This window comes from Anomalospiza imberbis, chromosome Z (genome assembly GCF_031753505.1).
Source record: "Anomalospiza imberbis isolate Cuckoo-Finch-1a 21T00152 chromosome Z, ASM3175350v1, whole genome shotgun sequence".
NCBI classification, from domain to species: domain Eukaryota; kingdom Metazoa; phylum Chordata; class Aves; order Passeriformes; family Viduidae; genus Anomalospiza; species Anomalospiza imberbis.
Window position 1 is genome coordinate 72,947,817 of NC_089721.1, and position 21,429 is coordinate 72,969,245.

The following is a 21,429-nucleotide window of genomic DNA, read 5'->3' on the forward strand; positions in this document are numbered from 1 at the left end:
CCATCAATATGCAAGTTACCTTTAATACTGACAGCGTTGGTTTGTTTTTTTTTTTAACAAGGGCTGTGTTTGTCAGGATTAAATGTGCTCAACCCACGGTATCAAACCAAGAAAAATCCTCAGGAGCAGCCACTGACTGATGATGGAAAAGTGGAGTGCTTGGGAAGCCACATCACTGCTGACTCCTGATTCCCCTTGAGGCAGCAAGAAATCAGGGCCAAGCTCTTTAAGGAATGGTAAAAAAGGAAGACCAGGGAGCAAGCTGGCACATGGAACATGAGCTGGCAGATGGAAATGAACTGGTTCCCTGAGTCCTTTGGTATTCCAGGCAACTTCTCCTAGTGAAACATTTTTATCCCCGCAATCTTAAATAATATATATATTTTTTTTTTCCCCATTCTAAGGTGGGACACTTCTGGGCTTCTGAGAAAATGAATAAACTGGACAGAGAATGCTTCAAATCCAAAGTGTGACCCAGGCTCTTGCCAGGGACGCATCAAATAATGCAGGTCTCCAGAACCACAAACACACATGGCAAGAAGCTGGAGAATCCTGGGTGTTGGGGCAGGCTGAAAAATGACATTAGAAGGACCAACTGTGCAGGGAAACCAGGATGGTCTCTTTAAGAGGAGGTTCATGATCAAGACAGAGGTGCCACTCTCAGGATTGCTAGAAGGGTTTTGTGCTGGGCGAAGAGAGCAATAACAAACTGGAGAACTCTTGGCATTTCAACTTTATTGGAAAAGGGTACAAAGGAACCACCTCTGGATATTGTAAAACTCACAAATAAATTCTTTACAGCTGCACGAGGAAAGATAACAATGAGAGCCTGGTATTTCATTCCTCACACAGTAAAAAATCCTATTATAGCCAATGCAGTTAGGGGTGCACCAGCTGTATTCTGGGAATTCTATATAACTTCTGCCTCTTTCTGGACCAAAACCCCCGAGGCCAGGGAGGGAGATTAAAAAGCCCACCTCTTCCACATCTCTGTTTGCTGGTCAGTGCCTGGAATGGAGTGAGTTGTCATAATGGGACGTGATGCCCTCCCAGGCCATGGAGGAGGTTTCCACACCTGCCTCCCTGCCCTGAACTCCTGTCTGTTAGCAGCAGCCACATAAAAAATGCACGTCTTCCTCCCTCACTAAAATCCATACCTTGGGATGCACTGGTCAGACATATCTTGTGCTGATGGAAGAATATTTTGGGGTTTGTGGTTTTCTTAAGCGCACGAGTAAATGAAGGGGGAGGAAAAAAAAAACCAGAACATGAAAGGAAATGGAAGGAGTTAAAACCTCTCTGCTTCTCAAGGCCACTTCTAAATCACCAGGGGAAAGAGGGTGCCACAGGTCAGGCAAGCCTCATGAAGCTGGGCTATAAATTTTGACCATAAAAGAAGGATATTTTAAATAACACAATTCGCCTTATATTTCAGGCTCCTCCTTACTCAGATGTCCTAGGAAAACACCCTGCCAGGCAGCAAGTATGTGGGGAGAACAGATGGGAGGAGGCTCCGTGTGCTCCACAGCCCTAAGGCATCCTTGTTCCCGTGCTCAGGACCTGCTTCTGTCACTGTCCCCGCTCGGGCCAGGGCTGGGCTCTCCTCACAAACCCACATTTCCTGGGACAGAGAGGCCACCCGGGGAGGAACCCAGGCCCCTCAGCCCCGAGGACTGCTCTGGCTGTGTGAACAGACCCCTCAGGGACCCAGCGAGGCCAGAGGAGCTCGTTGTGTTCAGCTCCTTAAAAAACAGGATTAGACACGGGAAGGAGAGCTCAAAAACCAGCAGAGAAGTCATCAGCAAAGTTTTTGTTGGGTTTTTTTTTTTTTTTTTTTTAAGTATACCATTTATTCCCAGAAATGGAGAAGCAGGAAACCTTTTGGAGCTCTCTCAGTTCAGTCCCATGACTTCTCTCAACAGGCTCCCACAACCTTTTGGGTGCCAAGAGCTCCTTTGTGCCAGAAATCCCCAAAAAGAGTTAACTTTGTGTTTACCTTAGACCCAGCAGTCCCTGGAGACCCTGATTTGGGGTTGTCCTCTCTTATCCATCACACTGAATTCCCAGCACTTGGCTTAAAGGAAAAAGGATATGAATAAATCCTTTATTGTAAAAAAAAAAAAAAAAAAAAAAAATTAAAAAGTGGCAAAGTGCTCAACCTTGGTATTTAACTTCAATTTCTCACTGAACTTGTCTGGAAGTGAAGCCAGGATGGACCTGGAGTGGATATACACCAAAATACAGACTGGTGGTGCTGGTTACTTCTATTCAATCACTCGTGCCAAGTAATTATCAACAAACATTTAGGGCTTTTCTTGTCTTAGAAGCCAGGAGTGTTTATTTCCATCTTTCCATACCTCCCCCTGGGATGCTGATATCAGGGCACTTAAGGGAAGTCTGCAGATTCATGTGATACTAGTTTCTTAGTTAAATAAATAGTTGCAGATACATCAATGAAGTGGATTTTTTCTATCCTGAATGTTCACAAGTTGGTGTCATTTGTCTCTCACTGCAGTCATTAAGTGAAAAAATGAAAAACTGGGCTCTACTCTTGGTTTGTAGTTCAACCTGGACTTCCACAAAGGCAGCTTCAGGACAGGGACCTCAGAAAAGGAAACGATGAAGCAGAAGTGCAGGGAAGAAAGGAGGGAGAAAGGAGAAGAGTTTGTTCTTTCCATTAATATTAAACTGTCCATTTCCCAGCTGCAGGCTCATGAAAAGGAGACTTCTTGGTTATTACCCAGTAATTCAAACCTTACAAACCCACCTCAGAACACACAAAGACAAGGTAAAAAAGGATTTTTTTATTGCAGTTTCATGAAATCTGATCCCCAGCAGAGCTCGGAGAATTTGCTAAGCTTTTGAACACATATGCAGACTGGTATCAATTTCTTCTTTTATTTCTTCCTTACCAGATGAACAATATATATGAACAATATCACATGTGTGTGTGTGTGTGTGTGTGTGTGTGTGTGTGTGTGTTGAGAGAAACAAAACATACATAAGCATAAACTAATGAATAATGCTGTGATTTCCTTTCTTACTTTTAGCACTGCTCTGGGCCAGCTGTTAAACAATCAGTCAGACCTGGTACCACTTTGATTTTACATGTGACAGTGCTTTTTATCATCACCACCTCCTCCTCGGGCCACAGGTCCAAAACAGTGAAATTTTCTCAGTTTTCAGTATATTCTTAGCCGAACACAAAAGCCTCAATGGTTCACAAAAAAAAGCAGAAGCAGCTCAAATCTTGGTGTGGAGCACCAGTGGAGGCACACTCGCTTATCAGAGTCCACTGGCACATTTTGTACTTGCTGAAAAGCAGAGCAAGCCCACAGACCATTGTTGTATCTTCTGTGATCCTTGAGATCCAGAGAAGTTAGCTCCCTGGAACATTAAGCCCACAAAACAGGCTGGAATGGCCTCCCTCTCCGGTGGTTTACACACGTCGACGAGGGCAGGAAAGCTGCAGAGGGGTTGGAGGTGCTGACAGAGCGTGGCTGACGTGGTGCAGCACAGGGATGGCTCTTAACTCACCAGTATGTGCTCAGTAAATATGTGGACAGGGAGAGAGGGAACCATTTTCTTCATCTTCTGAGTTAGGCATGAACTTCTAGTGCAAAGACCGACCCAGAGAAGAGAACAGCACGCGCGTTTGTTTTATAAAACTGTGCAAAGGTTTGCCAAAGCTGTCACAGCGTGATAGCTTTGGCCATTTATTTTCCCAGATCTTCACTTTGAGCGCCACTGCTTGCTTTGGAGTCTCTTTTTTATGAGCAGACTTTAATAAAGGCAAAAGTCTTGAGCCTTCTGAAGAGGTTATTTGCCCTAACCATGGTTAAGTCCAGGCTAAAGGGGAAGACTTTCTGCTATGATACTTGTGCAACCTGAGTCCTGTCAGGCCCACAGCCCACTGCAGGCAACCTCGTCAGTGCAGCTTCACAAAATTGCATTTTGGCTAATCCTAAACCCAAAAGAAACAAATGTGTTAAATAAGCCTGTTGAAGTCGACAGCAGCCTGCATATGTCAAACCAACTCGGGAATTATCAGCAGCTCCATACTGGGATCAACCTTTTCCTGCAACATATTGCTGAGGGTACTGACCCTGAAAATAAAAGCAATTTTGATGCTGCTAATGTGATTTCTGGCTGGGCTTTTTTTTTTTTTTTTTTTTTTTTTTTAGCACAGCACTAACTGCTAAAAGTGGCAGCAGCTGAGGCACCTCAGCAGTGAAGTCCTTTGCCACAAATCCCTGCACCCACATCATGCAGAGAGAGATCTGCCCATGGGGAGGTTCATGCAGGATCAGGGTCCCATTTAGCCTCACATCCACCTGTATCCCCAGTTTTCAGGCAGTTTCTCTTCTGTTTATTGTCACACACAGCACAAGGAGCCACATTCCTGGTGTGACACATCACTGAGCCAGCAACGGTGACTTTCAGCTTCAAATGATTAATAACTAAGGCAATGTACTTTTCCTCATACTATTCTCCCCCCCACCCCAAGACTGGGTTGTCTGGTAAAATGTAATTTCCATCAAATGGCTTAAAACAACAAGCTAACCAATGAAACCAGGGAGATCTCACATACTAAGGGTGCTTATGTATATGTAGACATAATTTTAACCCAATTATCAAACGCATTTCACCAAGAAAATGATCAATTCCCATTCTAGACGTCAAAGCATGTGACTGGGGAGAAGAGGAAGAGCTGGATTTGAACTTTTCTTCGTGAGAGGCAGCATGAGCTCAACCCTTAGCCAGCACCAAAGGCACACACACGAGTGTCAGTGTGAGAGAGAGAGGCTGTGACAGCCCCTCCAGTGGAAACAGCACCAGGGAGGGCTGAAACCACATAAAGCGCCAGGAGAAGAAGCAATGGAGGAAACCAGTACACACAAACGTGTTTTTTTCCATTGCAAGGTTAGACCATGTGGCACTGGGTGCCCCGTACACATAATTTCCCCATTCTGAACTGCACACGTGTGCAGTGTGCGAGCAGCCACAGCGCAGCCAGCGAGAGCAATAAACCCGTGGAAGGTTTGTTCTTAGCAAGTTTTGCTTCCCAGCTGGTGGTATTTGTGCTGTCTCTGGCCCCTTCATGGATGAACTGTGTGACTGGAGGCTGCAAAGTCATCCTGGCTCCTTCAGCGGAGACGGGGGGGATTGTGGCTCCCGCTGGAAGCAGAAAGTGCAAGGGGTTGTTGGGTTATTGGTAAGCCTTTCTTTGAGATCCAGAATCCTAGAGTATCTCAAGCTGGAAGGGACCTACAAGGATTATCCCTCCCTACCCCTGAGCTGTAATTACTTTTTTTTTTATTCCCTCCCTGGTGGAAAAGAGGGGCAAATAAAGATTTTGTTTTGACCTACGCATTCCTGCTCTCTCCATTCTCCAGTAACGATTTAGGACCCGTTCAATCACCTGAGCAACCCCTGCTCATCTGTATGGCACAAGAATGAAAGTCTGCAGAACGAGTCTCATAGTTAGACACTCCGCTGGAAGATTAAACATTCTACAGAAGGACGAAGGATTCCTCAGAAAAGGCTTCAAAGCTGCCTCGGCCACGTATCTGTTGAAAAAGACAAAACAAAAGCGTCTGTCTCCCATGATATCTTGCCCAAAAAATCTTCCCAGCTACACAGCAATAAGTACAGATAACTGGAATTAAAATAAGGGAGTAGCATTTACTGACTTAATTTCCTGAATAGCCCTTTGTTAAGGGCTGTGTGAAACCTGCCAGTTGGATTAATCAATGATTTTTGAGGATCAACAGAATGGGCAGAAATACAAGGTAATTGTACATATTACTGTATCAATAAAACTGTAATCCTGTAATGTGGCATTGTTTAAGTCAGCCACACAAGCAATGTTTCACTGCAGACATCCTTAACATTAATCCATACTGTAACTAGCTGCAGCAAGAGAGAGGGGAAAAGAAAAAACCACCCAGTTTGGAGCTATCCTATATCTCAGACAGAGTGATATAACATAACATATGCTTTAAAATGATAAAGACTTCCAAGAATAAGGCGCAGTTTCCAGAATAATATTCATAACACGCCCAAACAAAAAGCAAAATCCTGTAATAATTGAATAATTGCAGCTTTCTGTATCCAAGAAAAAGTTAAAGGGGGGAAAAAAGAAATCCGGCCCAAACCAGCCCTTTTCAGTGGCTTAGCTGGTCAACACTCTTACACACAAAGCCCAGTGCTCTTCCCTAAAACCGAAGAATTAATCAGCATTATGTAAGAGATTTTTATAACACTCTAAAAATACATTGTGAATTCCTTTCCAGTGTCGGACTGAGAAGCTTTAAAGTACTGCCACCCCTCATCCCCTTTTGTAACAAAGGCTGGATCTTCATTTCTGACACTGGAAACTCGAATTTTGTCTCAGCGCTCGCGCCTCAAACCTCATTAATTACAGCGCTGGCCTCCTGAGATCCAACTGCTCCTGCCGAGAGCAGTGTTTGTGCTCGGAGTGACTGGAGCAAGGGCAGGGGTACACGGCAACTGTGCGTGCCCCACCGCCCCGAGGGGGAACTCCCGACGCAGCGAACTCGGGAGCACGGCTCGCGTGGCTTTTCCTGGTCATTTACCTGCCTAAACTAAGCGAACTTCCGTCCCCACGCTCGTGGTGAGGTGTTGTCGGCGCGGGGCACACCCCGGGGCCGCGTTCCTCCTCCGGAGGCAGGGGGAGCATCGCCCCTGCCCTGCGCTCCGCTTTTCGCACCCGCCGTGAGTAAGGGCTAGCGCCATCCCTGCGTTTTTCCACTGAAGGATCTCTAGGCAAAATTACAGAGCCATCACCTGAATGTTAATGGTAGCTTGGGAGGCAGGCCTGTGAAGAGAATTTTTAACATTTGACGTTTCGCACTCGCCGGGGCCGTCCTGCTCCTGTCGCAGGGCCCTTCCCCTCCCTCCCGAAGTTCATCCCGCTCTGCCCCACAATCACCATTTGATCTGCGAACACACAACCCATTGGCGGCCCTTCAGGCCAAAGTAAACCTCAGGGAGGCAAATAAATCACATGGAAAACGGGAACAAAGCATTTTCCGCTGCGAAAGTCCCGTCCTGGGATGCATATCCAAAGGACAGCTATCACGTTTTTAGGAGACACCTCAACATTGTCCTTTTCAAGAGGAAAAATTCTCGCCTGGCAGGGCTGACACAACAGTGACGCAGCCGCCTTCCCGAAATATTCCCCACCCTTAAACCACAAACAAATCAACCAAAACCATTGAGGCAAACAAAACGAGAGCTTTGGAGGATCGTCTCGCCCGGGAGGGATTTCGCCACCGTTATCAGTTTCGTGTGAAAGCCCTGCTGATACCACGGCTGCCGGGTGGCAGAGGGGAGCCTGGGCGAGGAGTTACTCATGCCGCCTGATGGGTGATCCCGCCCTTCCCCGAGGGCGAGCAAACACTGGGATCAGAGTTCCGCTCCGGGTGATCTGTACCGAAGTTCCCGCTACCCCTGTGGCTTGACCAAGGATGTCCACGCTCACTCCTTTCCTTTCCTCTCCTCGGCATCCTTCTTTTAACTCTGACCCAAGCCCTCCTTTGTTCTCTGCCCCGGTTCCCTCTCTCTCTGCCTGTCTCGGTGCCGTGTCCTGCCGCCCGTGCTTGCCCCGGGTGCCACCAGCCGCGCCCGGCCGCCACCTCAGCTCCGAGGCACGACACTTGTGACCATTCCTCTGCCCCAGTGCGGGCCAAACGCCTCCCTTTGCCTCACCCTGCGATAACTTCTCAGGTTTTCTCCCTGGTCTTTCCCCCAAAATTCACCGGGCACTGTGCTTTTACTTTGCTTCGCCGTTTTCGCGTCCTTCGCTTCCTCGTCCTTCATTTCCTCCGCCGGCTTCTCCTTCCCTTCCACTCACTCCTTCCTCCCTCTTTTTCTCCTTTCCCACTTTCTCCTCACACCATAACCCGCTTCCTCTGGTTTCCTGGGTGTAACTCGGGAGCCAGGAGCCTCGGTCCCAACCAGGGTGAATGATGTCAGCCTAATTTACTTCTTTCCCTAGATCCACTCCAACCACGCTCTCACGCCGTTAATAAAAATGTTTTAAAAAATCATGCCATGGGGTGAAAGCCCAAGACAACCAACTTTGGCACAAAACGGCTTTTGTTGCCGTGTGTTTCAATCTGATGAATTATTGGGGTGGGTTCCAAGAGCACGCACATCCCACGCCGGGCAGGGAACTGCCACCAGCACCTCGCATTCTCCAGCCTCTCGCGCTCCTTCCTGTTGTCTCCGCTACTCCCTCGCTAATTTGTTCCAGCCGCTCATTAATACTCTCCTAATCCCCCCCCTCCCCAGTTTCACCTCACCAACCATCCCCTCCGCTCCGGCAGCTCAGGATCCAGAGGATGTTTTTTCCCCCTTGCAGCTCCAGCAATGATAAACAGATGCTGGTGGTCTACGTCTGGCACAACTTCCCTGCTCGAATTTTGGTCGGGTGTTTCGTGGCCCTGGTTTGTTCCTGACACTTGCCTGCCAACACGACGGGGAGGTGGATGTTGGGTGCGTTTGACCAAAAAAAAAAAAACCAAAAAAAACCAAAACACCAAAAAAAACCGGGCTTAGCATTACACACTTGAAACATCGAAATACTGAAAGAAAGCCCCCCTCCCACGGGTCACACACGGGAGTGGGTTTACAGGGTTAGCCGCAGCTAAAACACAAGCGGGTATCCATATCTGCAAAATTTGGGACTGTGGTCGAGGAGGAAGAGCGGAAAAATTCCAGGGCTTCGGGTACTTAGAAAAAGAGAAATCAAGTAACAAATGGCCCCAGTGGCTGCTCTCTCTCGCTCTCTCTCTCTCTCTCTCTCCCGTCTCTGCGGAGCACGCAATTATTGCCATGTAACTTACAAAAAAAAAAAAAAAAAAAATTAAAAAAAAAAATCAAAGCATTTCCTTGAATTTTCTTCAGACCGTGGGTGGTTTTGGTTATTATTTTAATTTTATTTTTTTAAAAATCATTTTTTAAGCCACTCTTTAGACACGCCGCCTCGCTTCAGGAAACGTTCCCTCCCCAGCTCCAGCCCGCTCCCGGCTCTCGCTCTCCCCCGTCGCTGGGGGGGTCCCTTCCCTGTAGGGCGAGGGCCGTGAGGAGACCCTCGGGGGGCGCTTCTGTGGGCTAGGCAGGGCTGGGCAGGGCTGGGCAGGGCTGGGCTGGGGGCGCTGGTCCCGCTGCGGGCGGGGAGGGGGACGCGGCGGCGCCGCCGACCCGCCGCTGCCGCGCCGGGGCCGGGTCGGCCGCGAGTCCGGTCCGCAGTTTGCGTGTCTCCGGCGCGCTCCGCGCTCGGCGGCGCGGCGGCGGGGGGCGCGGCGGGCGCCGGGAACAGCCGGTTGTTTAAAATCCTCCTCGAACCGTTTCTAATTCCCCCTCGCGCGGGGAGGGCGGGCGCGCGGGGGGGAGGGGGCGGGGCCCGCGGCCGGCCGGATGCGCGCCCCGTCCATCACCGCGCGGGGGGCGGGCCCGGCCAATGGCGGGAGCGTGTGGCGCCCGTCACCGTGGCGACGGGGCCGGTCCCGGGGAGGCGGTGATGGGTTGACAGGTGCGTGACAGTCGGGGAGCTTCTCCGCAGGCATGTACGGCAAAGGCAAGAGCAACAGCAGCGTCCCGTCCGACATCCAGGCCCGCGAGAAGTGAGTGCGCGCAACCCCCTTCCCCCCCCCCCACCCCGCGCCCCCGCTTCCCTCACGCCGCCCCCCGCCCGCCAGCCGGCGGCCCCCTCACAAACTTTGCGGCGCTGCGCGGTGAAAAGGCGGCGCGGGTGGGGTTGGGGGGGCAGCGGCCGCGCTCGGCGGGGTCTCCCCCGCGGCCGGGACGCGGTGTCCGAGCGCCGGGAGGGTGGCGGTGCTGTGGTGTCGTCCCCCCCCCGCCCCGCCTCGCCCCTCGGCTCGCCCGGGACGCTGCCCCGCCGTGCCCGCCCCGCAGCGCGGCCCCGCAAGGTGCCGGGACCCCTCCGCTAACAAAGAGCCCGGGCAGGGCGCCGGGGCCGCGTCCCAACTCTCGCCGCCTCGCAACTTTTGCCGCGGCGCCCCATTGTTCGCTCTCGGGGGGCCCCGCGCCCGCCCCGCCGCACAAAGGGGAGCGGGCACCGCGCCCCCCGCCCGGGGCCGGCCGCGCTGCCGCTGCCTGCCCGAACTCATGCTGCGTTTTGTTATTTATTTATTTCTTTATTTCTAATTGCGCACAACGCGCCCGGGCGAGCCGCGCTCCGGCGTTCTCCTGCCCGCTGCCCGGCGGGGAGGGCTGGGGGTGCCGGCAGCGCTGGCAGCGCCGGGGAAACGCGGGGGAAAACGCAGGATTTTTTGGGAATGCACGGCGTCTCCTCGAGTTGTCCTGTAGCGGCTGCGACTTGGCGTGACCGAGGCCGGTTTGGCACGGAGGGGGTGGAGGGGAAGGAAAAGCCCGAGCGAGGAGGAGGAGGAGGAGGAGGAAGAAGAAGAAGAAGAAGAAGAAGAAGAAGAAGGGGAGGAGTGGGACGAAGTGTAGCGGAGGTTGGAAGGCGTCTGAGGGGGTCCGGAGGCCGAGACCTCCGTCCAGAGACCAGGTTCGCACCTCTCTCTTCCAAAAACCGCATCGCTCCAGAGCACCGGGGTCCAGCACCGGGATCTGCGCTCCGGGCACGGCCGAGGAGTTTCCCTTCAGGCCGCTTGTCTTGAACCTTCACCTAAAAGTGGTTTTTTTTTTTTTTGTTTGTTGGGTCTTTTGATTTGTTTATTTATTTTTCTGTGCGTGTGTGAGAGTTTAGGAATTCTGGGTTTGATGGTTTTCTTTGGTTTTTTGCCTTTTTTTTTTTTTTTTTCTTTTTTTTGGGTTAGTTCTTTTCATGCATTTTTATTTTTGGTTTTGTTTGGTTGTTTTGTTTTTGTTTTGTTTTGTTTTTAAGACTTCCTAATTCCAGAGGCTAGCATGCACGGTTCCTGCAACAGCAGCAGGCCAGGCATCTCTGTTTCTACGGGAGAAGGGGAATTTAAGGCGTTTGACAATTTCACACCTAACTTTGCCACGGGAAAGTGGAGGGAGACAGAGGCAGCACTGACGGGAAGCGTTAATTGCCGAGATAGAGCGGGAGACACAACTTGGGCTCTGAAATCTGATCAACTAGTGGCACTCCTTGGTTCCAGTGGAGGGATAATTTTAAAAATAATTGCTTAACCGGCTCGCGGAAGCACTGTTTATTTTGTCTTAGCAAAATAAGGGAATTAAACCATTTCCTCGTGGTACATGGCTGCTGGTGTTTGTCAATACACTCGGTAAATCACTGAAGGGCACAGTGGGATCTCACAGTGGGACTGAAAACAAATCCATAGGGCTGCTGTGCATCGGATCGGATGAAGATCACGTTGTTTTAATTCTGCCTTGCAAAAGCTACCCAGCGCAAGCCACACACGCTAGTGCTCTGGTCGTGGGGCTGAAACTTTAAACAGTTTTCAGTCGTACTCTTTCATCGCAGCTGATTTTTCTTCGGGCTTCTTGGTGCTGTAAAACACATAATACTTGGTTTGGTCTGAAAATGCTTAATAATTTTCAGGGCAAGCCTGCCACACTGACGTATTGTCGAGTAGCAGCTGCCCTCCTAGGTAAAGTTGTGAGGACCTGCTAGATGGTGCTGTTCGATTTAAATACGCGTTGTATCCCACTCAGAGCTAACAGCTGGAAATGTGGGCTCCTCACGTGTGGATTATTTTACACAAAACGCTGAAATGGTTTGTTTTTAGATCGTGGACCTGACAGGTCAGAAGCCTCATGGTTGCATCTCCTTACAAATTAACTTAGCTGGGAGTTAGAAACAGCCTCTTTCTACCCCTCTCCTCCTTCCTCCATTGGGAAAAAAAAAAAAAAAAGATAAAAAAAGCTCTGAAACTTGTTTTATGATGTGGAATATTGTTTTGTATAGTCTACATTCCAGATTTTTTTGGTATTACATTACATTACATTTCTTCTTTCTGATCAGGTCACATCCTTGCCATTTTCATACGCTTTTTTTCTGGCTTCCAAAAAACTGTGATTGCATTTTTTCCCCCCCTCTTAGGGCATTGTTTTACAGCCATGTCCCAAGGTAATGCATGAGTTTTTGTTCTGCTCAAAAAGAAGTGGCTGTGCAATTAAATATCACTACAAAAATACAGCTCTGACTTCTGCATGAGATTGTGTTAATTTGGAAACCACAGAGGAAAAATACATATGTTTGATACAATAAGTACTTACTTAATCAAGAAGAGTGGGATTATAATTATGTTTAATATCAAAGTTTTTAGAACAGAATATTCAGCTGAACACTGGCATGTCTCCTCAAGATTTTAAGTGCCTAAAATATGTAGCTAGTGACCAATCTCCAAAACACACTTGTAATAATTAAGGAAATAATTTTTTTTAAAATTACACTCCCTCAGTTTTTAATGGCCTGATTATGTGGACCGTGTCTGTTCCCCATGAGGATGTGTGCCAGTGAGAGGACCAGGGTGTGAAAAGCTTATTTACCAAGTGTGGAAAAGATGTGTGTTGTTCAGCTGCTGTTTGTGATATTTGTTGTGATATATTTTACAGAGCAACCCAGTGCCAAGTGTGTCTTGTAGCATGGTGTCTTGCTGTGTGCTGCATTCAGTGTTTGTGTCCTTTGAGGTTATGTAATTACTATAAAAACGAACAAGTTTTGCCAGCCATTTGTAATAGCCCTTGGCAAATTTTCAGTTCCAAGATGGCATTTGTTTTATGGTCCCTCTCTCTGTCCCTTCTGCTTGACCTCTGGGGTAAACCGCCTGTGTTATTTAGCTTCACAACACACGGGGAGTGTGGGTAGATGAATCTGGGGGCAACAGTACCCAATTCTGTGCCAGAGAGGTACAGCACAGCACAGCTGGGTAAAACGCTGAAGGTGAGGGCACACGATACCTGTGAGGCGTGAGGACCGTGAAGAGACAAAAACCACAAGAGCCTTTGCGGCCCTTCCTCTCCCTGTGGAACAGCTCTGCCTTAATTCTGGGCTGTGTCCATCCCAGTTGCTCAAGGATGGGAAAATTGTGTTAAACAGTAGTTCTTCACCACACCGCTGCGCGGGGAGCCACCTCAGACCCAACTACGCCGTCAAAGGAAAAAAGACTAAAAAGCATCCACACGTCCTCTATTGTCACCTCTTCACAGCAACTGTGAACGATCTTTTTTCATTTTTTCACCCCCTTATTCCTTAAAATAGGAATATTTCAGATTAGGAGCTTGGACCTGCCAACACTTCACGGAATGGTGAAACTCTCTAAACTTTTAATCTTTGAGGAAAAAAAAGGACCAGACCACACAAGTTCCATTTCCAAATGTATCTATCTGTTTATATAGAAATCATACTTCAAATTAAAAATACATATGTGGAAAAGCAGTTCTAACAAACATATAAGGAAAACTAAATTCTGGTGGGAAAACATGTTTTGAGCTCAGTTCTCTTCATATTCCAGTGGTCTTCCAAACTAGTCCTCTTCCCAAGAAGCCCTTAACCTTCCAGGGGCTTGGCAGACACACAGATTTTGGTTAAAAACTAATTGGATGACTGGAGACTGCGACGTAATTTGTTATAAAAGGATGCTTTATCAAAATACTGCTTCTCTTCAGGTCTGTTTTGAAAGGCTGGCTGTTTGTACGTACAGTTCCTTTGTATGAGTGGAGTTCCTTGGATGTCTTCTTTCATGTATTTTTTTCCCCTCAGACTTAGAAAAGACTGCATTGCACGGGTTTACATAGCTAAGTCACCTTTTCGACTGCAATGGTTGTGAGCTACGTAAAAATAAGATTCAGATAAAAATTAACTGGCTTCAGTGATGAATTTGCTACTCATCCCTGGGAAGTGGTCAGCTAGTTTTTCAAGTTTTTGGTGGTAAAAGATGCATTAATTCTCACCCCCCCACCCCTTTCTTAAGACATATCTTGGTAGTTTAATCCTGCCTGTTTTATAAAGCTTGGGTTTGACATGTATCCATCAGGTCTAACTTGTAAAAGTTGCAGTTGTGCTGCTCAGGGAGTCTGTGAACATCAGGCATTTTAGAAGAATATACATTTTAATAAACTGTGTAGAAGGGAGGGCTCTGGAAATAGTAGCTATTTATCAGTATTTATTATTGGCCATGTGCTTCAGGTGCTCATTTACTGTGCACAGGTGTCTTGGGAGCACATGAAAATGTTTCAGGTAATGTATGTGCTGCCATTCAGATTGAACCAGTACACAGAAGAAAATCATTCCACTTAAATTACAGGCATATGATACTGTTACAAGTAATAAAGCAGCCAAGATTTCAGTAATTTTGCCAAACTTAACACTGTTTGGGTGGAAATGTCACAATGCAATATTTAAGCCTTGTGCCGATTCATTTAACTTTTGCTGTGTGTAAAAGTTCAGTTGAAATGCAGCCCGTTTTGAAAATTGGGCAAAGACAATAGGTGTTTTCCAATGTTTTAAAAGTTTTCTCAACTTTTACCGTGGAAGACCAGTGATACCCCTCTCCTTCAAAACACTTGAAATCTGCTTGAAAAAGGATGAGGGATTTAATTCCAGAGATGTGTCTTTCTCCCATTTGCATGACAAAGCATCTGAATTTAGCCAGGATACAAGCCTTCTCAAAAAGATCCATTTGCATATGCTTAGGGCTTACTGACTGTAATCGCTGAATATTTCATCTTCGCTGGGAGGCAGCAGATCCTGGGATCAGAGGGGAGGAAAATTGGGGCTGGGTGGGAAGGAAGGTGGAGATGTGAGCAGCTGGAGCCTGCAGCTGTGAGGTGCCAGGACACAGCAATAGCAGGGAGCATAGAGGAAATGGGATGGAAATGGTCTGTCTGGAGAGGGGAGACAGAGAACTGCTCCCTAAGAGAGCTGGCCCTGGGATCGGGGGTCTGGGATCAGGGATCTGAGGTCAGGGATCTGGGAGGAGGCTGCAGCATTTGGACCAGGGACGCAGACCTGGCAAGAGGGAGCAGAGCCAGGACATCCAGGTCAGGAAGTGGGAGGCTTTTGTTGAGTTAGGAGGAACATTCTGTCCCTCCAGGTGCTGGGAAATGACCATTCCTTTGCTGCCAGGAAGGACTTGGGGAGAGCAGGGGTGTAATATTTGTTGTCTCCAAGGTAAAACTGACCCACACCTATGAGATGGCAGCTGACCGAGGGGTGTGTGGCAGTCCTGGAGCTGTGTCTCAGGGTTGTCACAGCCCCAGGAGGGAAGGGTAGGATTTGCCATTCAGAAGCAGCTGGAACAGTGTGTCTCTGCAGTGTCTGGGCGCTGTACTTGCATTCCCAAAAATGTTCTCTTAACTTGAAAATGCAGATATACACGGAGCATATTTCTCACTTTGCCCTCATTTGCATGTTCACTGATTTTTTTTTTTTTTCTCCTCTGTAAAAAAAAAAAAAAGCTGTGGGGTTTTTGTTGTGCAGGGAAGAGCATTGTTTTGGTAATGAGCAGCTATTTGATAATTTGCTGTTTTGCTGTCTTGCGGTTTGTGCCTTATGGCTGCCTTGCTGTTTCATAATACGGCTGTTCCTACAGGAAGATTGTGTTGTTTCTTTGGTGCCCAGCTCCACAGTGTCTGAGCTTCACCTCTAAAAATAGGCATCAAGCCACTCCTGACCGACAGCCAGTTTGGAAGTGGCACTAAGATGCAGAAAAGCGAAAGACAAAAATGTTTATTGGTTATTGGGTGCCCAATTTGAGCCATGTAGCCCTGGATTTTATTTCGTTTTTCTTTCTTGGAGTATCACATAAACCAGAAATACATATAGACAGCTTCCGCTGTCTCTCTTGCCATAGGATGAGATGCCAAAGGAACTTGTGGAAATGTAGTATTTTTGTGAAACTGCTGTCTCTCCTGTGGATACGCTTCAGACTGGGAAATGCACTCGAAACGATCCAGGGTGGAGAGCTGCACACTCACCTGCAGCAGGGCCTCTCCAGGTTGCTGTGCTTAGGGAGGGAGACTCACAAGTGCGTGGTTCTGTGCTTTGGGGTGACTGATTGAGCAGAGCCACTTCACGGAAAGGTCACTGCCCTGCACAGCCTCCTGTGGTGCTCTGCAGGTAATGAGCAATGGCTCAAAACACCTTATTTTTAAGAATTATCTGCTAAGGCTCCTTTGGGCAAAACCAGATGACTTTTTTTCTCCATCAGTGTTCAGGAGCTGCGCCTGCAGAGCCTTCCAGCTGTGCTGCTTGGGGTTAGGACCACTTGTTTCCTGCTTTCTTTGGTGCACAAACATTCCAGGAAGTAGTGCTGGTCCAGGCTGAGTCACAGCTGAGGGGCTTTTTCTGCACAGTGGAGCCACTGACCCCTAACACCAGGTTGTTCAGGCAGTAGGCAGGTGTTGTTTCAGCTCCTGGGAGAAAATCCTCCTCAGGTATCAACAAATCTGTTAATCCAGAAATCTCAATGACCTCTGTCCATGCTTCTCTAGTCTTTGAGGTATTTTTCACTTACAGTTCCAGGAAGGGAACAGGTAAGAGCATAAAATGTCCCTTTCCAAGAAACTGAAATATGGCCATAGTCAGGACCACAGAGTCCTAGCTTTTCACTTTCCAGCAGATACAAAAATGAACTGAACATTTCTGTGGTGGGTGATTTTTTTTTCCCTTTCACGCCTTCTTCGCTTCTTGCTTCTGGACTATTTGTTTTTTTTCTTCATATTGTTAGTATCGTATCCAGAGCAGAATTAAATAATTACCTTTCATTTGACATAATATAGATAAAACAATGCTGTTAATACTCCCTGGAACACTTTCATGTTTATTGCTGTTATTGTTGGAGGAGTTGTTTGTTTGTATGGGGGGGGGGGTTGTTTTATTTTGTTTTTTAAATAATCCATTTTTGCAGTCACACGCCCTCCAGGTTCTTTTTGCAACATAGCTGCCTTGCCAATTATTCCCCATTTCATATTTGTGTATTTGATTTCTAAGTCCTGAGCATGGTACTCCACATTTGCCTGTATTGAATTTTCTGTTATTAACTTTCCTTATTCTCTTCCTGTCCCCAGAGGGGCTTGTAATTTTTCCTGATTTGTTATGTACACTTCTGTATTTCTACATAGCACTCATTAATGAAAGTCTTCTATTGGAGTTGGCTTAGGGTAGGAAGAGCTTTGCTGAAACGTTCTCTCTTCTGTAGAAACATGATGTTAGTGTGACTCTTCCATAATTCATTTTATGTCATTGTACCTGATTTTTCATTTCATGAGAATGTTTGCTGATGGAGATGTCATATGAAAGGTTAAGGGTCAAAAGTTAGTATTTTAACTTTTCCACCTGTTCCTCCTTGCCCACTGCCCACTCTCCCAGGTAAACCAAACCGAGCTGGCATTTCTTTTTCTTGACAGGTAATGCTGGCCTCTTGCCTTCCTGTTCTGGAGGTGTTTCTATCCCTAAAGCCCTTCCTTTCCTCTCCCTTTGGCCCTCCATTCCCTGTGCCCAGAGTGACCCGAGCCTCTTGTGGAGAAGCCTTTGGCTCCTCCAAGCCCCAGCTGCACACATACATAGCTTTGACATACACATCTTCTCTCTAGGAAAACCAGCCTAGTTTGTGATAAAAGGACAAAAATTTAAATGAATATAATTAATTTTGCCCATTTTTTTCTCTAAGCTTTCCAAAGTTCTCCCAGTCATCCTTTGGGCAAGAGTACCAGAGTTTTTGAGGGTTTATTGTTAAGGTGGAGCCACCTGTGAAAGAACACTGTGACACCACACTTCTTTTGCCCCACTTTGTTTCCTGTGCACATATCGGTTGAAAATTACAATTTGAGGAAATCCAGATTTCAGAAATCACATTTCTGATGGTAGGTATAGTTTTTCAGCTGTGGTTGTGGATAGTGAGGGTTGTTTAGCTCCTCTACGCATTGAATTCATGGGCTGTTTTATCCCATCCTTGCTAGGCTTTAAATCTTATATCTTGGTGTCTTTTAGAGTTTGCATGCCTCTGGTTGAAGTACAACCCTTGATGTTAACCCCAAACTCTTAATGGGATTTATCAGGCCTACATTGCCAATGAATTCCTAACTTCCTACTTAAGCTTCACTGTTTCTTTTCTTCCTTTCTCCTATTCCTGAATAAAATACTGTCTTTGAAAGAAATTTAAGAAGTTACTGATTACATGATGTCCTGTGCGTTACCTTATTACCATTTTTATTTCCAATGCCTCGGAGTCTTGGGAGAGATTTCACCTTCAAACCAAACCAAAACCCTGTAATTTTCATAGGAAGAATCCAGTGTTTTGAAAATACAGAAGCAGTAAGTAATCAGTACTAAGGAGTTACCAGTATATGTAAATTCCAGTGCATGCAATTTTAATGTTATATTACTATTGATAGTGTCTTGTTACTAGCAGGTGCATTTTTATATTGATATGAGCTTGGAAAGTTAATAAGAATTAGCTTTTTTAATTCCATTGCTGGAATTAAGCATTTGTACAGATAGTAGAAGAAAGTAAAATACTGTCTATATTTTCTGTGATAAACAGCCTAATGCTTATAAAAAAGTGTTGGGTTTTAGTCTTGAAAATCTGTTTTAGAGGTTAGGAAAGAATTCCAGCACCATCAGTGGCAAATTGTAGTAGCCTGTGTTCCTTTCCTTGGGAGGGATTGTGCTCTCTGAGTAAGATATTGGAGTGCAGAAATGGAAGTGTAATTCCTTAATAACTATGTTACTCATGACAGAGTGGATCATGTGGCTGACAGGGGTGTGACTGTGTCATAAATACAGGGAGATTTGTTAGGATTGAGGTGAGGCTGCCACCTGATGCTCTTCAGAAGTGGTGGTGCTTTATCAGATCCCTGGAGCAGTGACAGCAGGATCTGAGAACCCAAAGCCTCTCCTGATTTCTCCATACTAGATATGTGATTTATGTTCTTCTCCCAGCTAATTCTCAAAGAATGAGGGCCAGCCTTGAATGGCTGCTGTTTGGGTCAGCCTTTGAGTTGAGGTACAGGTGCCTTTCGAGTGTTTGGGTGAGTTACTGACATTTCATCAGGTCTATCAGGAATAATGAAGCTCCCTTGCCAAATCTGAAGCTGCCATGGAAGTGAAGGTTATGACTCCTATTGTGTGTGTCTCTTGAACTGTTTGGCTCCTTTAATTGTTTATGGTTTAATATTCCTTGAAATGTGAATTTGGAGAGGATACACGTACATGAAGGTGATGTTTAAAAAACTAAAAGGCGTATATTCCAGCCTGAGGAATTAGTTTTTTTTTTCTGTGTGTTTGTATGCATCTTGTAAAATAATGCAAATATAAGTTGATTTTTTGGGTTGGGGTAGAAGAATATGATCAACAAATAAGCACACAGAGCTTGCACACAGGACAGTTGGTTAACAAAAATACGAAGCTGAAAAAGATGAAGGAGACCTTCTGGTCAGGAGATGAAGAGCAATGTTGGAAGTTTGAAAATGTACCTGTGGTGATGGTAATGGGCTTGACGAGCAGATCTGAAAGGTAAAACACGTTGGTGTTCCTGACTTCTGATGCAGCTCCTCAAATCCAGTGTCACTTCTAATTTTGCTAAATGTACATCTAATTCTTCATGAAGGAAAGATGTTTACTTCTAGGAAACCATTATGTGTAGACATGTGCATTCACAAACCTAGTTATATATACTTCAAAGTATTTTTAGAAATAATATGAGCTATTGTAATGTAGCAAAACCCAAATAAACAAACAACTCCGACCCCAAGTAAAATGCTCTCATACTTCAAAGATGCAAGACTTAAATTATTTGTCCAGCTGTAGTTGGGGAACATAGAAAAAGTGAACAAAAAAACTATTTTGAATTATTTCATAGATTATCCTAAATAGATGATTAGAAATAAAAGCAGACTGGAGTATTGGATGCAGATGTATTCCCATTAAATCCAGTAATTAAAAAAAGTTGTTTATAAAATGTTACTCATATTCCTCAAACAGACCTGTAAGTATGTAGTAAATAATTCCAAACTAGGGAAAAAAAAAAAAAAAAGAGAAAGAAGTTTCCCAGTGTCAGTCTCCAATTCTGTGTGTGATTACTCATTTAGGGGAAAAAAAAAATCAAAAAATCATAGACAGAAGCTTTTCTTGTCATAAAATCAGAATCATTTTTCCTGTAAAACAATGTAAGTGGATTGAGCAGTTTTTCACTCGTATCACTATCTAGTAAAGCTGTTACAAAATACTTCAAAAAGTCAAAACAGGACTCCTGTTTTAATACTGGACTGCGAGCCAAATAAATGAATTTTTTAATAAAATGCAGGGTCATGCCCGCAGCAGCTTGTGGGAGTACCTGTTCCATATTTCAGAGAGCAGGTCGTGCATAAGGGGCTCCCTGACAGAGCAGCTCTGGGGATGATCAGCTGCTGCCTCCGGGAGACACACAGAGCTTGTGGAAGTATTTTGGTATTAGTTTCTGTTTAATTTCTCTTTGCACAGTGTACACATTCAATGGGCAAGGCATAATTAGAGGGGCTCTCTGGTGTGGTGTGTTTTTACAGAGAGCTTTGCCTTCTGCAAATGGTTGTGGGCTGAAGTGAACACAGGCACTTAATGCTCAGCACAAACATTGGAAATCCTCAGTAATTCAGGGCACAAGTGAAAAACTAATTGAGGGAAGTGTAGGGAAACCTAACCCATGGCAGTGTCAGATGTGCCTCCGGCTTCCTGACACCTTATTCTGAGGCATTCCGAGGGTGTTGTGAAAGGAACCAAAAAACGAGATTGAAGGGACCAGCAGTGCAACTTGGCAAAGTAGTTGCTGTGTATTCTGCAGCCTCAAAATGGAAATGTTTTCATGTTCTTCCTGCCTTTGTGATTCAGTTGTGGATTTCAGCTAAAGTTCAGTCCAGCTCTGTGACAGGCAGTTTTTCACAAGCCCATAACTTTCTTGGTGTTTCTCATTTCCCAGTCCAGGATCATATTTAAAGAGTTAACATAGCTGAAAGGGAGATGACCATTGCATTCTCCCAGCACCAGTTTTTCTTTCTGTGTTGCCTGTGTTAGTGTGTGTGAATAGGTGTATGCATGAATTTATATAGTAATATTTATGTATCAAGAATTGATATCTTAGTCTTTAGAACAGGCAAAATGGGCACCAGTTGCATGTATTGAATGACAGAAACAGACTGGTAGGGAAAAAAAGATTAAATAAACATTTTTGATTGAAATACGAAATAAAAGGGGCATTTTTAGAGTTAGTAGAATAACTGCACTTCAGAGCTGGTTCAGTGTCAGCCTTATACATTTGTCATGTTGCCTGGTATGGAAACAAAATTTACTGTGTCCTACCTGTTGGTTGTGCAATGACTGTAGCTACCTCACCAAGGCTGATTTTATGTTCGGCACCTGTATTTTACTTGTCTTTAGGATCAATATTCAACACCTGTGTTTACTTCTCTTCAGGACCAACAAAGGGACTACCCAACAACCCAGCT

At 46.0% G+C, this 21,429-nt stretch overlaps 1 protein-coding gene and 1 long non-coding RNA gene across 6 annotated transcripts in view; one reads left to right on the forward strand and one right to left on the reverse strand.

Moving 5' to 3' along the window:
- Window positions 1–2,975: 2,975 nt before the first annotated feature.
- LOC137464508 (uncharacterized) lies at window positions 2,976–9,139 on the reverse strand. Its single transcript, XR_010994260.1, has 3 exons — window positions 7,803–9,139; window positions 5,423–6,841; window positions 2,976–5,178 (listed from the first exon to the last, which is right to left on the reverse strand). It is a non-coding gene; the product is annotated as an uncharacterized lncRNA (long non-coding RNA).
- A 327-nt stretch (window positions 9,140–9,466) lies between these two features.
- SSBP2 (single stranded DNA binding protein 2) overlaps window positions 9,467–21,429 on the forward strand; it is a 129,580-nt gene continuing 117,617 nt past the window's right edge. For 2 of the 5 annotated variants that reach the window (XM_068177579.1, XM_068177581.1), the window contains exon 1: window positions 9,470–9,653. In XM_068177579.1, the coding sequence (XP_068033680.1) occupies window positions 9,595–9,653 (59 nt within the window). In that variant the 5' untranslated portion in view covers window positions 9,470–9,594. Of the gene's footprint in view, window positions 9,654–21,429 lie in introns of all 5 variants that reach the window. The other 3 variants (XM_068177580.1, XM_068177578.1, XM_068177582.1) reach the window with 3 other exon arrangements.